The 15,517-nt window shown below is 38.9% G+C and overlaps 2 protein-coding genes across 5 annotated transcripts; one reads left to right on the forward strand and one right to left on the reverse strand.

Annotated features, from left to right (window-relative positions):
- Positions 1-2,345: 2,345 nt before the first annotated feature.
- LOC115556530 (ammonium transporter Rh type B) lies at positions 2,346-4,185 on the reverse strand. The gene has a single exon (XM_075074221.1). The coding sequence runs from the start codon at positions 4,162-4,164 to the stop codon at positions 2,743-2,745; it is 1,422 nt and encodes a 473-aa protein (XP_074930322.1). The 5' UTR covers positions 4,165-4,185; the 3' UTR covers positions 2,346-2,742.
- Positions 4,186-6,051: 1,866 nt separating this feature from the next.
- Positions 6,052-15,062, forward strand: arfgap1 (ADP-ribosylation factor GTPase activating protein 1). 4 transcript variants are annotated; one of them, XM_030373836.1, is made up of 13 exons: positions 6,052-6,279; positions 6,836-6,904; positions 7,525-7,634; positions 8,065-8,236; positions 8,328-8,428; positions 8,570-8,656; positions 8,773-8,887; positions 8,970-9,026; positions 9,125-9,157; positions 10,248-10,304; positions 11,099-11,158; positions 11,899-11,954; positions 12,043-15,062. In XM_030373836.1, exons 2-13 carry the CDS (start codon positions 6,845-6,847, stop codon positions 12,383-12,385), a joined length of 1,251 nt encoding a protein of 416 aa, XP_030229696.1. In that variant the 5' UTR covers positions 6,052-6,279; positions 6,836-6,844; the 3' UTR covers positions 12,386-15,062. The 4 variants fall into 4 exon arrangements, with proteins under 4 accessions (XP_030229696.1, XP_030229699.1, XP_030229697.1 ...); XM_030373839.1 differs by lacking the exons at positions 10,248-10,304; positions 11,099-11,158 and adding an exon at positions 9,419-9,448 and having other exon boundaries at positions 11,905-11,954; XM_030373837.1 differs by lacking the exon at positions 10,248-10,304.
- The last annotated feature ends 455 nt before the right edge of the window (positions 15,063-15,517 follow it).

The raw sequence follows: 15,517 nt of genomic DNA on the forward strand, positions 1-15,517 counted from the left end.
CACTATGGTTTGGATACGATCAATCATTAAAATCGATCAACTTATCTTGAATAATGACAAAGCAGATGTATCCCCACAGTGTAGATAGAAAAACAGTGGATGTGACAGAGTTGGATGGTAGGAGAGCAGTGATATTGCATGGGGAAGAAGATCAGGAATCAATCACTTGTCTTTCACTTGTCTATCAATGTCTTTCAGGGCCTTCTGCTGTATGCGAACATTGCACATGCTAAACCGCACCTTATATTTAACTGTTTTTGTTTAACTAAATTTTGCTCATTGTAAAGATATTTTTTGTAGTTTAGTTTATTTATCGACTTTTACTTTAAGTATATTTTGTGTGAAGGGAACTTGCAAATTAAGAATTTCATTGCCCAGTGTAAACGATGTTTCCATTGTGTATGACAATAAACGATCTTGTATCTTGTATCTTGTACCCTCGTAACAAGATGGATGAATTGATAAATTACATATAGATTAATTACTGAAAAGTGAAAACAAGTCATGGGAATAACATGGGAATGTACATGGTTAGCACACTGCCAGCATGTTGTTTATCTTTGACGTCACCGTTTGAGCAGCAGTCGATCGCTCGATTTGGTTTGGTCTGCTGTTTATCCGCTAGATGTCGCACTTATCCACCTAGTGTGTGTGTTTTTTTTATTGATTGTTTTGGGGCCGCAGTTGAAAGATTATGGCCAGGGATTCCAGGAACCAGACAAATCGAGCTGAAGTGTTTCACGGCCGATGTCAGTCTAGAATGATCAGCAGCACCATGCCTATAATGTAATAGTTTAGTGGAGTCAGTATGCAGCCATAATTACTAGGGAAGCTGGAACCAGATAAAAGGGCATGAAACTTCAAGCCTAGAGTTGAATCGAATGGAATTGAATTGAACCGTTATCCCTCGCCGCCGCAAGGTGTCCGTAATAGTTCATGGTTCATGATGGACACATTTTTCGCCACCGTCACGTTGAAATAGGCGAACTGCATGATAAACTGTATATAGGCCTTATCTGTCTTATTTTATAAGATAGATCATTTTAGTTTATCTCCTTACATTTTGGCTTATCTTTATATTCCAACAATTGTTGACAAATATTTCTGAAAGCCGTAAGGAAGTAAATAATAGTGTAAGGCTTAATTTCTTTAGATCAGGAATAAAATATAATAATGTCAGGTAAACCAGTAGACACTACGACAGTTATCGTTCTCATTTTAAGATAATGAAAATGTCTAGAATCCCTCCATTTGAAAATGTAATGTTATTATTCATATCCATATATATAGGATTTTTTATATATTTCTTTTCATTTCATCAAAAAGTATATTGGTGACCAAATTGTAGTAAGTATTAATATAGCATTGTATCAAAAGGATTCCTTTTTTTGTCACGGAATTAACTGCACTTTTACAAGGGATAGTAGCAGTAAAACCGTGTTGGGATTTATAGTATACTGTCCAGCCACTTATCTCATTAATAACCATGTGAAGTGATAAGGGTGTGAAGGCCAGACTCAGCTGAAATAGGAACTCCTTAAATTTGAATTAATTTAGTGACATCCGAAGAGTATCACGCTTGTCATTTGACAACATTTCATAGCTCTATATATATATATATATATTCTATTTGTATTTGGTAAATGCAAGAAGATGTAGAAATTGTGGTTAAAATGGAAACAAAACATTAATCACAGGTATTAACCTATCAATTCCTTACTTGATATTCTATATCTTATTTTTTATTGAATGAGACTGATGATTTAGGGTTATTAAAAATGTGTATTTAAATAAGTAAATGAACACATTATAAATCAATTTGTGTTTTATTTTAACTGTTCTACGACACGTGTAGTACACTTATCTTAGCGATAGCCCTGTGTTAGTATAATTGTAAGGTTTATTGGATGTGAATGAGTTGGGAAAGGTGCCATGGTGGATTTCTATCAGCTATTGTCAGGCCTATTGGAGCAACTCAGGCATGGTTTGGATTGATTAATGTTAGGGCTGGTTATTCACTAGTATGTTTTTTCGACCTGGATTTTTCCCTGCCTTTTATCTGTATTTATCTGTATCAGTGGTTGCCATGCATTAGATATTTGTTATTGGCAATAGCCTAGGGAAACTGGAATAATATATTTCCATTATCCATGATCCCGCTGTTTGACGATGGATTATTAATAAATTATACCAAACAAAGTTATTGGAAAACTATTGTTCAGGATGATATTAAAATGATAAAATGATAACGACGATAAACCAGATGGCTATTCAAAAGGAAATAATAAAATATATAATGACTAAGCGTTATGTGATCGGTTGCACATTTTTCCATTATTACTCCATTTAAAATAACATGAATCACTTTTTTTAATAAATTGATAAATTATACATTGAAGTAAAATATTCTTCCAAAACTAACACTGTTTCTCCATAACATTATGTATTCCAATAATTATTGACTAATAGCAAGTTCAAGATGGTATAGGTCTTCCTAAATTGACAAATGTGTAAAGCAGGTAAAACTACCCTTGACCCTAATCGTCCGAACAAATAAATACCACATCAGTCATAAAGATATGGCTTCCATGAATACTTGTGAACCATACATATATGGTTATCGACATTCCAACTATGCAATCCACTGACCTATGTCATTCTGTCTTAAAGCATTCAAGAAAGTGTAGTGTCAGAGCCAATTAAAACATGTATTCAATACACCCTGCACCTCACACCAACACACTAAACCTTGGAGTCATGTTCGTTGCTGGGAGTCTTTTTCACCTCACTGTAAAAGTCAGTGGGCATATGAAAGAAGAGTTCATCGTCAAAGCAGTCGTCGTCGGCGGGGGAGGCCAGGCAGGGCAACTTGAGCACAAAGCCAGTCACCACGCCTCCCACGGCGGCCGCTGCGATGGTGGAAAAGATGGCTGCCACCTGGTAGAGGGCTTGCTCCTCAGCGCTGCGTCCTAGACCGGCCTTCAGCCCCGGGATGAGCTGCCGCAGCGCCAGGAGCTTGGGATCCCCCTCTGGAGGAGAGCGGTGGGCGAATATCTCGTACATACTCGGCCCGTAGGTCTCCTCGGTCGCCAGCAGGATGGCACATATGCCGGCGGTGCACGAGATGAGGCCCGTCAGCCCATGGAGGTTGTGAATCCCACACTGGTCCTGGATCCGGAGGCGTTGGGCCAGGAACGGGGTGAGGTACCTGTATCCCAGGAAGCAGGCGGTGCAGCCCAGGACCCCCAGGGCATATGCTGCCGCAGGGGAGATCATCATGTCCACGGAGGCCCCCACCGTCACACCACCAGCCAAGGTCACGTTCTGGATGTCGGCCATGGTGAGCTTGCCCTTTTTGTTGAACACGGCCGATAGAGCGAAGGCAGTCATAGTAGAGGAGCTGAGCCCTATGAAGGTGTGGAGCACTGCTCTGTGCTGATCGTCACCCTTCAAGGTCAGGGAGGAGTTGAACGAAGGCCAAAACACCCAGAGGAACAGCGTCCCCAGTACAGAGAGGATGTCTGAGTGGTAGCTGGTGATCTCCTTTGAGTGTCCGTTTTTTAAATTGGGTCGGTACAGCACAAATGTCACCCCTAGGCCGAAGTAGCAGGCAAATAAGTGAATTACAATGGAGCCACCTGCGTCATTGACCCTTATGTACTTCAACACAGCCCACTCTGTCACAGAGAAGAAGGGGACCTCTAAGAAGGCCATCACCAGAAGCTGCACAGGACTGGTCTTTCCGAGGACAGCCCCGAATGAGATGAGTACAACAGCACACGCAAACTCTGCATTTATGAGGTTGATCACCCCGAGGTGAATCTTGCCGTCTTGGTAGAACTGGAAGTAGCCTTGCACCAGGATTGCCCATTGGATCGAAAAAGTGGCAGTGAGGAAGTTGAAGACCATTCCACTGAAGCCGTAGAAGCGTAGAAACGCCAGCAGACAGCCGAAGCCAACGAAGATCATCACCTGCACATCGGCGAAGTAGGGATAGTCTCGGTAAAGAGAGTTGTCCATAGGTATGGTCATGTTGTTCTGCATCTTAGCGTTGGCATTGTCATCGTACGTGACGAAGAAAGAGTAAAGCACCAGAAGTATGACTTCCAGCACCAACACCAACGCCGGAAGGCGCACTCTCAGGCTTGTCGACGATGGATCCATGTTGATGCACAATGAACAGCTGTGAGTCGTGTGGCTGTAGGGCTCTTTTATACTGCAATTCACCTTTAGATAAGCAGCTTTGACCTAAGGGTCAAAGCTTCACAGGATTGACAGTGCACTGCAACCCCACATGATTTTAAAAAGTGCTGATAAAGCTGATGAGACGCAATTTATATCCTTTCATCTGAATATGTTAATTGTAATATTAATAGAACAATTATAATAATTATAAAAGACAACAATTCTACTAATTTGAAAATATAAGTAATTAAGATTTGAAAAAAAATTCACTACGATTTTGCAGAGACATTATATTTTACCCCTTAATACTTTATGATTTAATTGCATTCTATTATTGTTGTATTATGTTTTTTTTAGATCCATACCATTTGTTTTTTTATCAGATGTTCTTTATGAACTACGTCCGCTGTAAAAAAGAAAAAACATACACTACACATCAGGTTTATTATCGTTTTATTAGCCATGGTTCATCATAAACAAATTGAAGAAAATATTTCCTAACTTTATGAAACCATTATAATAGCAGCGGACTATAACTGATTCATTCATTCTTTTTTCAAAGGGTGTCTTGGAAAATGAACACGGATAGCATAAATAAGTAATATAAATGATACCACTATCAGGTTTCTCCATGTAAAGATTGTCCCTTTTTAGAATCTTGCTCGTTGCTGTTCATTACTCAGCTAATAGTGTGACAAAAAGCCATAAATGATTTGATCTACCTGCAAAAGTTATCGTTAATATGTTGTTGAGACTATATCATAAGAGATTATATACAGCAGATTATGTCCATTTGTCAACTGCTGGCTATTATCTCTGATACCTAGATATTAGAGATTATATCCAGCAGTTTACAACTTTTTTAGTGCACTGGACAGTGTATGCTTTCTGACACGTAACTCAACATACTTTGCACTGCACCTTATTAGAGATGACCTAACTATGGTGCCTTACCATTAAAGTCGCTCTTTACTGGCTGGGACCCTACACATGAATTTAGATATAGTAACTATAGTTTTGCGTAGACAAATATGTAGTTAAATGGGCTTTACTGTGTATAGTAAAACATATAAAGCTCATACCCATTTTCCACAAAAAGTGCTTAATAATAATAATAATAATAATAATAATAATAATAATAATAATAATAATAATAATAATAATAATAATAATACATTTCATTTAGAGGCGCCTTTCAAGACACCCAAGGTCACCTTACAGAGCATATAGTCATCATAAATCTGAAAAAAAAAAAGTGAAAAAGTGAAAAAGTGCTTAAATATCATATTTGCTGCACAATGGGATTCACCGATGTGGGATTGATTTATTCATTTGAATAATACTATTATTTGAATAATATAACGGCAGATCATCAATTCTAGATTATTCTGAATATATATATTTTTTAATCCAGACACACTGTTAACCCTTGACCCTTGCCTTGGCTTGCAAGCATGTTATGTGCAATGATTGTCTTAATGTTATGAGACATTAGGCGACATACATTTATATATTTTTATTTCAAACTTGTAATATTACAATACCATCCCTACAAAGCCCCCTCCGTCATTATTTAGAGTAGGGTTGGCTACAGGTTGATCTGAGTTTGATCAATACCTGATGGTATGGCTGTTATCCAAAGCATTTCTCTTGGGATCACTCTGATCACTCAATGCCGTAAAAAGATCCCAGGTCTTTACACTATATTGATATGTGTGTCTTTTGCTTAATGCTATTCAATCAAAATTGTTTTGATAAATAGGTATTCTACCAAGCCCCGCTGGACGCTCTAGTCTAGACGCATGAGGGCTCCGCCGGGCGCTCGCCGCTCATGAGAGTAGGGGCCGAAGAAGAACCGATGGACAGGACTAACTCCCAGAATGCACTGCAATGCCAACGTAGGCAAACAGGAACATGGCCACCGGTGTTTAGCATCAGCAGCCCATATTCATAGTCGATCGAGTTCGATCAAATTACCGTGAGTGTATCATAATCTAATACTTCTTGCACCTCGAAGAGTGAAGAACATTTTTCTTGGAGTGTTTGAAACCAAACCCGGATAGAGTCGTGTTGCTGGAATACATTCACTGACAGGTAAAGGATGAGAAAGATTCAGTTAGCATTGACATTAGCAATTATCAATACAGTATCAGCCCAATTGAATGTTGGCAAGATGCTCATCAATAACTTCAACATGCCATCGAGCCTCAGCCATGGATTAATTCAAAAACCTGACATTACATTGTCGCCAATTCTTGACTAAACCTGGTGTCAGCTCTGTTTTGGGATCATTAGCTTAGCATATTTTGGGTGAGTTAATTGCTCAATACTTTGACCAAATCTTTATTGTATCATGTCAGTTGTAGACTAACGTTATATATTGTGCTTCAGCTTTGGTTTCTCTAGATCCGATATGTTGGATGCCGCTCAGTTACTGTTCCAGATGAGTGTACAAGTATTTATCTTGTACTTGTCTAAATACTGTACAGTCAGTATGTAGACATGTTAGCAATAGCTGGAGAATATTCTTGTGCATGTATATTCATTTACAGTCTCAAGTTGTGACTGTAACAAACTGATGGACACATATCTTGTGTACAGCGTTTGCACTCTTGAGGCTACTTTGAGCCGACCTTTACTTTCTCTTCAGAGTGGCAAAATGGCAAGTCCAAGGACCAGGAGAGTACTGAAGGAAGTACGCACCGAAGATGAAAACAATGTAAGTACTCAACTGAAACTGAGTTTCCCGCAGAAAATGTGTTAGTTAAGGTGGTGGGGTTTGCCTTCAGAACTTCGGGGGTGCAAACAACATTGTCAACATAACAACAGAAACAAGAGCATTCAAAGAATTTGGGAATTTTAAATATGCAAATATTGTCAGGTATACTGCTAAACAACATTGTTGTCAGTTTTGTATTTTTCATGCCATAGTTGAGGTGGCAGCCATGTGTTGTTTAGGCGGCCGCCTAGGCTGTAAAGTGCTGTGGGAAACCCTGTGAAGGCTCTCATTATTGATCATGCAATGGTGAATTAACAGAATTAAAGCCAATAATCAGGGCAATAAATGTTAAAGCCATTTTGAAAAGATTTTCAACGAAGTCTAGACCATAACTTATATACTTTTTGAGAAAGGCTTTGTGGCATCTGCAGGTTGCAACCAATTGTTTAATAAGACAATAAGACATTATTATTTTCCAAATCCAGGATCAACCAAATTTTCTTAAGGCTGGAGATTCTTTCTGTCTTCTTAAAAGCAAAATCCAAAATATTTTCATCTGTATTCAATCATAATAGTTATAAACGAAATGTGTCAATATAACCATATAAATATTTTTCTAGCTTTGCTTCGAGTGTGGCGCTTTCAACCCCCAGTGGGTTAGTGTTACGTATGGTATATGGATTTGTCTCGAGTGCTCTGGGAAGCACAGGGGCCTGGGAGTACATCTCAGGTACGTCTGAAAACCCATTTTTTTATATTTATTTTTATTTATTTTTTACAAACTGGCATTTTTGATAAAAGTGTTAATAACTGTATTCTTTTTGAATGTGATAACTTTATTATAAAATATAACATTTTAGTTAGTGAATATTCTTTCTGAGGCCCCGTCAACATTATTATTTTTTAATGTTTATATTTAAAGCACAGGAAAAGCAATCTAATGTAGCACAAATTATTAACATTTAACAATTCTTAAAGGCAAAAGTTTCAAGTAGCTACTTAAACAACGTTGTGTATTCCATTATTGTTTAACATCTTTTTTCGTCATCCTTTTGACAGTTGACCTTGCTGTGATGACTCCATTATACTGAGAGTAAATTCTTCATGGCCACAATGAATTTGAAATGTAATTCCTTGATGATATCCACTTCCCTCTACAGCTTTGTGCGCTCGGTCACCATGGACAAGTGGAAGGATCTCGAGCTTGAGAAGATGAAGGCCGGTGGCAATGGGAAGTTCCGCCAGTTTCTCGAGCTCCAGGATGATTATAATCCCTCTTGGAGTTTGCAGGAGAAATACAACAGCAAGACTGCGGCCCTGTTCAGAGACAAGGTAGCTTACCTGCTAGCCAGCCCTGCTAGGAAGGTTTCACACACACTTTGAGCTAATGACAGCAGCATCTGACTGTATGGTCTTTTAACAGGTTGCTACAATAGCAGATGGCAGGGAATGGTCCATCGAAACTTCCACTGCCCAGAACTGGACATCTCCTCAACCTAGGACTAGCATGTCAAATTCTAGCCGGTAAACTGGAATTAAATTCGCGTTAGGCGTTTTGAAATGTTTTCCTTTATTTGAATTGCCGGTGGAGTTAACCAAATTGTACTGAGTAATATGTTTAATATAATAATAAATAAATATATTAATATTTTATTTATATTATAGCTCAGTAGCACCCGGGCAAAACCCTCACAAGCCTGGCGACAAGGCGTTTGAAGATTGGTTGAGCGATGACGTGAACTCCTATCAAAGGTATAACAACATTACCTACAAACCTCCCGTCACATGTATTCTGTACGTATCCTCAACCAGTTGATCAAGGCTAGATTCAAGGGGATATAATGTTTCCCCATGCATCCCACTTCTAGCGGAGGCGGCTACAGCGGAAATCAGGAGAACCGATACGTCGGCTTCGGCAACACGGTGACCCCAGAGAAGAGGGATGACGACTTCCTGAACAATGCCATGACGTCTATTTATTCAGTGCGTCTTCCCATAATCACATCAAGAGTCTGGTGAGTCACTGGTGGAACGCCTCTTTAAATGGCCTCTGTTAATTCACTAGGGTTGGAGCAACTTTGCGGTCGGAGCCAGCAAGTTTGCAACTGTTGCTAAGGATAATGTAAGTTTATTTATTTATTAATATTATACAGTTCATCGCATTGGATTTGAAATTCAATTTAAAGTGTGTTTTTGTTTTATTTCTTTTACTTAATACAGACAGCAAAACTGGCAAACCAAGCAACTCTAAAGGTAGGAATATGAGAATCAATCAATTAAAATGTAAAACGATGTACTGTATATACAATTAAATCCTTCTCATAAATCATGACGATAAGAAAAAAACGATTCTCCCAATTTGGTAGACCTAATTTTATTTCTGATTAGCATTTTACATACTAATTTCTTACACACATTTAAACTTTACGTTTCATTACGTCTATGCATGAATTTGTCCTTCTGGCTGTGAACAGCTCTACCTCTTTAACCTTCCTCTGCCTTCTCTGGATGTAGTTAAAGGGCTATAAAGCGCCCCCAGAACCGGTAAAACATACCTGCTGCATGGCCCTTTCACTACAACGCTGACATTTGCCACTCATACGTTTTTACTTAATTTTGGGATTTAAATGGTTGTGGTTCTTGTGATTTGGAATGCAGCATCTGCATTTGGATTTAATCAAATGTATATGTAATTTTGATTATGTTGCCACATCCCTTATTTTGCCTTCTAACTAATTCACCACTAACTCATTTGATGGATGATCTCTCAGCCAATGGTTCGCTAGCTAGAAGTAAAATAACTGAAGGATGATGTTGGCATCATCTAGACTCAAATCATTGACCTGGTAGTCTACATTGATTTAAACCCAAGTCATGGCGTCCCGTTGCCATAGGGATATCCATGTGTGCATGGCGGCTCCATGTTCAGCTGATGATCATTATTGTTCTGCTGAAATTGCTTCAGAGGTGTCGGGTTGTGTGTGGAACATTTAACTGCTAACAACACAGTGGGGAAACTCACTTTCTTTAATTAATTTGGACCCAAATACAATGTGATTCCTAAAAAAGGATACACAATTATTTGGACCATTGTGTCCATTTTTAACAAAATAACCCGGGATGTAAAGTAACATGACTAATAACAAATTGGTATCCCATGGGGTTGGTAAAGGCTGTGAGTAAGATCAACTAGCACACCACTACACCAAGGCTCTTTCAGTGCTACTAATGATACTCGCAGTAATTCAATTGCCACTCAGTGCCTCCCCGGTCCTCTTGCATTACAAATGTTGAACGTCTCTTATTTTGTTAAAGTGAATTCTTCCTTCTCACTTCCAACTAGGCCGCAGAGTTAGGACAGACAATAAATGAGAATGTTATCAAACCCACCCAGGAGAAGGTAACATTGATGTTTGAGGTTGTGGGCTTGGTGGCGGGCTGTAGTGCTACTGACAGTGAACGGCTTCAGAGGTGAATGTGTGCTTCAACACGATGCGTGTGGGAGATGGCTCTGCACTGTTAACCGACAAAAGCAACGGAGATAATGTTGACATCTTTGATTTGATGGCTTTTCTAGTCGGACTATCTGCCTCAGTCTGCAATTATTGAACTTATAGATTGATGCGATTCTTTGCTCCTTTCTGAAATCTTCAACAATGAAATTATTGCCGCTCTGTTTACGGTCTTTCTAGAGAAAAGCAGTCTTATGTAATTTTTTGTACCACAGTTTTAATATATAATAATATAGGAATATAAAGATATGTGTATATTAAAATAAAATTATGTCATACGTCTTTGATATGGAAATTCCAATATGTTGTAATTGAAGGTATGGCACCCTTGCAGGGCTTTGTCCCTTTCTCTGCCTCTGTTGCTTAAAACCAAGCTGTTTTGGGTAATATTAAGGCTTTTGCATTGTACACTTCACTGTAGGGATATGTTCTGTAATAAAAAGGCTGATTAGGCTGTCCAGAAAGGTCACTTATCAAGATGTATTTCAACACCTGGTGTACCACACGTACACTGGTTTGCTTTTGCGTTCTTACATCCAGTAGCCATTGTCTATGTGTGTGTATGTGTAACATTGAATGTTTAGAACTGCACAACACAGCCGCATTTGTCCAGCAAATCTTTGAGAACGTGTTTGCATGATGGTTTAAAAGTCTTATTTTTCTGATGCTGTGGCTTATCCAGGTTAAAGAAGGGAAGTTGCTAGATGAAATGACAGTAGGCATCTCTGGGCTGGCCAACAAGGTAGGACGGTGGAGGACAGAACCTCTACTGTACTGTGTGAATCCATAACCAGTCTCCTCAGCAAGGAACTCTGCCTCCCAGCCCTGGTATACTTCTACTCATTGGTCCTCATTCAGACCGCCCTTTAAAAACGCCATAAGGTCTGCTCAACAAATTAATGGAAAATAGTGGCAGGGTCTGTTTCCATTCAGATTCCTGGGTGGAGACTGGTTTGGGTGTGTTGTATATGTTTCACCAATGTTAACAGAATTTTCCGTTTTTCTTTTGCTGCCATTAATTTGGTGGTGAGTACTGTATTCAATTTTACATGACATGTATTTTCACAAAGCTGCTAGTTTTAGAAATCATAAAATCGAAGACATTGCCGAGACTGGTTAAACACAGTTCTCTAGCTACACATTAAAGATTGTTTAAACCACATTGATGACTTAAAATGTGTTTAGTAGTGTGTGTAAATATATATATCATTTCAAATGACATCATTTCAAATGACGTATATATATATATATATATATATATATATATATATATATATATATATATATATCTCTATCATGTCATTTGAAATGATTAAGTGTTAAAAGTTTTCTCCTAATATTCTCCTAAATATACAGTTTCATTGTTTTGATGAAGTACAACTTAAACTACGTCCATTTTGCGTAATGGATCTCAATAATCAGAAGCAAAGCTAGGGTTTTAACACACAAATTGCATTGGTAAACTGAAACTCTTCGCCATAGGTTCAGGGGGCTGGCTCCAAGCTGACTGATCTCTTCATGGGAAAAACCGAGGATGGGTGAGTACAGTGAGCTACTGACCTTCATCCCCACATCACTTCGGTCGATGCATGGTGTAAAGCATAACCACAACCTCCTTGGCTTCAGGTCCACTGGAGACAGCTACCAGAACATGGAGTCGACCGGGGTCTACGAGGCTGGCTCCGGGCAGCCTCCAGCCAAGGACTTCTGGGAAACCTTTGGCAGCAACACCTCCCTGAAGCCCAAGAAGTCCCCCAGCAGCGACAGTTGGACCGTGGCGGACAACTCCACCAAGAAGAGCTCCGACAGTTGGGACAATTGGGGCTCGGAGGCGGCGTCAAACAACAAGCACAGCACCGGGGACAGTTGGGAGGCCTGGGACAACAACTGGGAGAAGGCGGGCGACGCGAAGCCCACTAAGAGCCCTTCAAAGCCCGCTGAGGAAAGCTGGGAGAATGCAGACTGGTAGTGGTCACACACACACACACACACACACCCTCACCTCTCTTCCTGGTCCTTTCTCATCCCTCCATCTCACAGACACTTTCAGGGAAAGGAAAGTCCGATCTTGTTAATCCATTTTTATATCATAGCTATTCATGAGTTGCCATTTCTGATGTCAAAGTGTCTTCAGTGGATTCATTTGAACTCAAAAATCAACGTCAATTTCTATTTCCTCTTGTGAATAAATCAGTGTTTATGTCGGGTGAGTTAGTGGGGCCTTTGATTTCGCCTTACATTTATTTATGCATAAGGTTGCGTTTATTGTCAAAAGCGTATACCCCATCTACATGATAACCCTCCTCATTTTGGTACAGTATTCTGCCTCAAATAATAGTATTGTGTAGAATATTCAAATGAGTTAAAAACGTACATGGTAATATAGTATCAAAATGTAGTTGGCAAATGTTTTATATATTTTTGATGCATGATTTATTATTTATGTTTGTCTTGCAAATATTAAAAGCTCAAGGAAGTATACTATATTGTTGAAAAGACAGCTTAATTATAGAAATTGGTGAAGATATTCATGTGGATGAAATAAATTAAAATAGGGAAACTGGTTTGTAAAAGTCACCTACTTTTACAAACCAGAAATCTGCTCAGATTCATCTCTATGATCACATCAAATTTGAGTGGCCAAATATGAATTCATCTTTTGGGGAAGGTTTTGCAAATGGTAAGCGCAAACTAGGGTTAGTAAAACAGAAGTTGTACCATCATGAAACCATGTCCCCGCGACAAACGTTGAAAGCTTCTTAAACGTCTCTCCCCGTCTAAAACTTCTAATTTTGACCTTAATCTGACAGGCAAGCCCTTTCATAAAATTTAAACAGGAAGAAAAACTCCTGTAAAATCTTAAATTAGGTAAAAAACAAAAATCGATTTAACCCATGATAATAGGAAAGAACATTTGTATTTATTGTATAGATTTTATTTTCAAATAAAATATTTCATAGGGACCTGATTATATTTTCTTAAAATCAAAAATGTATATCAGAATATTTGAAGATGCATGAATGTATTCTTTTCACAAATGTTTGCCATTCTCAATTTGTAGAATCCCATTTTAAATCCCTGCCTTATTGCTCATTGGTGCACTCGGTCTGAGCCATATATAGATGCATATTTACCCAGCATGCCATGCTGGACGGTTCATAATTATGTCCTGGGCAATAGGCAATATCATAATTTAAAAGTTTCCTCTGTATAGTGATGATTCTCTAACCTGAATCGTTTGTAAAGCTGGATTGTGTGTGCTTCATTAGTCATGTAATTTAAGAATAAAAAACATAACTATCAAGACATACTTCATACATGGAGTATGTCTTCGACTAGAGGAATTGACACTTTTCTAACTCTGGGTGTCATGGACATACACCTATGAGCTTAGTTTACCAAATGAATTGTTATTTAGTGGGGTTTCCTTACACCAACAAAACGTAATCTCTGTCCAGGGCGTTTTATATGCTATAGTTCCCCCATAGACGCACAATGTGTTGATGCTACTAACTGATAGGAATTTTGTATGCTGTGACCCCTTATTCAAAGTTATGTCTTTTTTTTCCCCAATTTTAGGTTTGTGTACAATCCATACAACCTCTTGCATATTATCTATATGAATTATCAGCTTTGTTTCTTTATATATATGTCCTGTTCACCCTGCATGGCCCCATATGTGTAAGACCTATGACTTTGTACATTTCGAACAGAAATACTATTGTAAGATGTCAGCATGTGTTGTGAAATGCAGGAAGTGTTGATTAGAATTGAAGTCTTCATTAGTGTGCTCTAATTGTTATAAAACACTATTAATTGGTCCCATGCATGCATTGGACAAATGTATACCAGATGTTTTGGAATATAATGGCTATTCTAGGTGATGTGAGTGCGGTTCCCATGGTGCAACGTGCTTGGACTTGAAAGATGTAGTCCCCCTGATCCCATGTACAGCCTCCACTGCCAATGTGGAGCAACTCCAAACCCATCCATGTTTTAGTGTTCGGTTGAGGCTTTTGTGTTATAACCATTCTAACTGCCCCTAGTTGTCACAAGTGCAGATACTAACAAGTAAATAATGGTCACCATTGCAGATACTAACAAACGTGAATCCTAGGCTTTTAATCATATCTGATGCTGTGATGCTGTGTGTAGCCATGTTCTCTGCTGTAAATGGCCGATCTGTAACTCATTCACGTGAAGAGGGGACGGGTACCTCCCTGTGTGGGTCTACTTAGGTGACCTTCAGGTTCATTTTGGGAGCCTTCCTATGACTTCCCCTTCTGGATAGATGTGATCCGACGGCATTCAGGCGACTCGCTCCCCAAAGTCGCCTATACATTCCATCTCTTCCCTTGATAGGTTTACTGTGTTGAGAACTTGATTTATGTAACCCGGGGGGGGGGGGGTGCTATCTAGATGGGTCTGATGCATTCACATGTCCTCAACTGTGACGACCCAGGGACACCCACTGCAGAGGGCCCTCTGCTGTCCCCCCCCCAACCCGGGCTATGGTTTGCAAAAAAAAAGTTGTATTGGTGTTTTTTTTGTGGTTGCAGTAAACCCTTTTCTTTTCATGATGATGGCTCGTATGACATACTGAGTTTTATGCGTGTGCCTTGTGAATAAACATGTATGATGAATTGGTGTAGGTCGAGATATATTTCACTTTCTCTGCTCTTTTAAGTCCCCTTGTTATGTATTGTCAATGGATGTTGTTATTGATCATGTGTCTGGTGTATAGATCTACGGGGAACAGTGTGTATTGTCATCACTATTGAAATATCAATGGTTTGGTGATGCGGGGAAAATATTGTTCAGTTTATAGTTTATATAGAGTTTATAGATGGCATATTGTTAGCACAGAAATCCATTCATTTCGATTAAATAAGGCAAAATCCTAGTTTTTAATTTATTTTCATGTGAGTATAAGAAAGTGTGCAATCCTGTTTTTTTCAATTTCAATGCAGGTAGAAAAAAATATTTTCTGCAGGTCATTATTCGAATGTCATTACGGTAGGTGTTATTACAATGTTGCAACAATGCGATATTTGCGAATTTGAGGATGATGTGAGGAAAATCCTTCTCATTGCAGACAGAT

The sequence above is a fragment of the Gadus morhua genome, chromosome 13 (genome assembly GCF_902167405.1).
Source record: "Gadus morhua chromosome 13, gadMor3.0, whole genome shotgun sequence".
Lineage (NCBI taxonomy): Eukaryota > Metazoa > Chordata > Actinopteri > Gadiformes > Gadidae > Gadus > Gadus morhua.

Coding starts and splice junctions, on each gene's coding strand:
- arfgap1 (XM_030373836.1), top strand. CDS start 6,845: ATGGCAAGTCCAAGGACCAGGAGAGTACTGAAGGAAGTACGCACCGAA. Junction 8,429..8,569: donor AGCATGTCAAATTCTAGCCG/GTAAACTGGAAT, acceptor TTTATATTATAG/CTCAGTAGCACCCGGGCAAA. Junction 11,159..11,898: donor TCTCTGGGCTGGCCAACAAG/GTAGGACGGTGG, acceptor TCTTCGCCATAG/GTTCAGGGGGCTGGCTCCAA.
- LOC115556530 (XM_075074221.1), bottom strand. CDS start 4,164: ATGGATCCATCGTCGACAAGCCTGAGAGTGCGCCTTCCGGCGTTGGTG.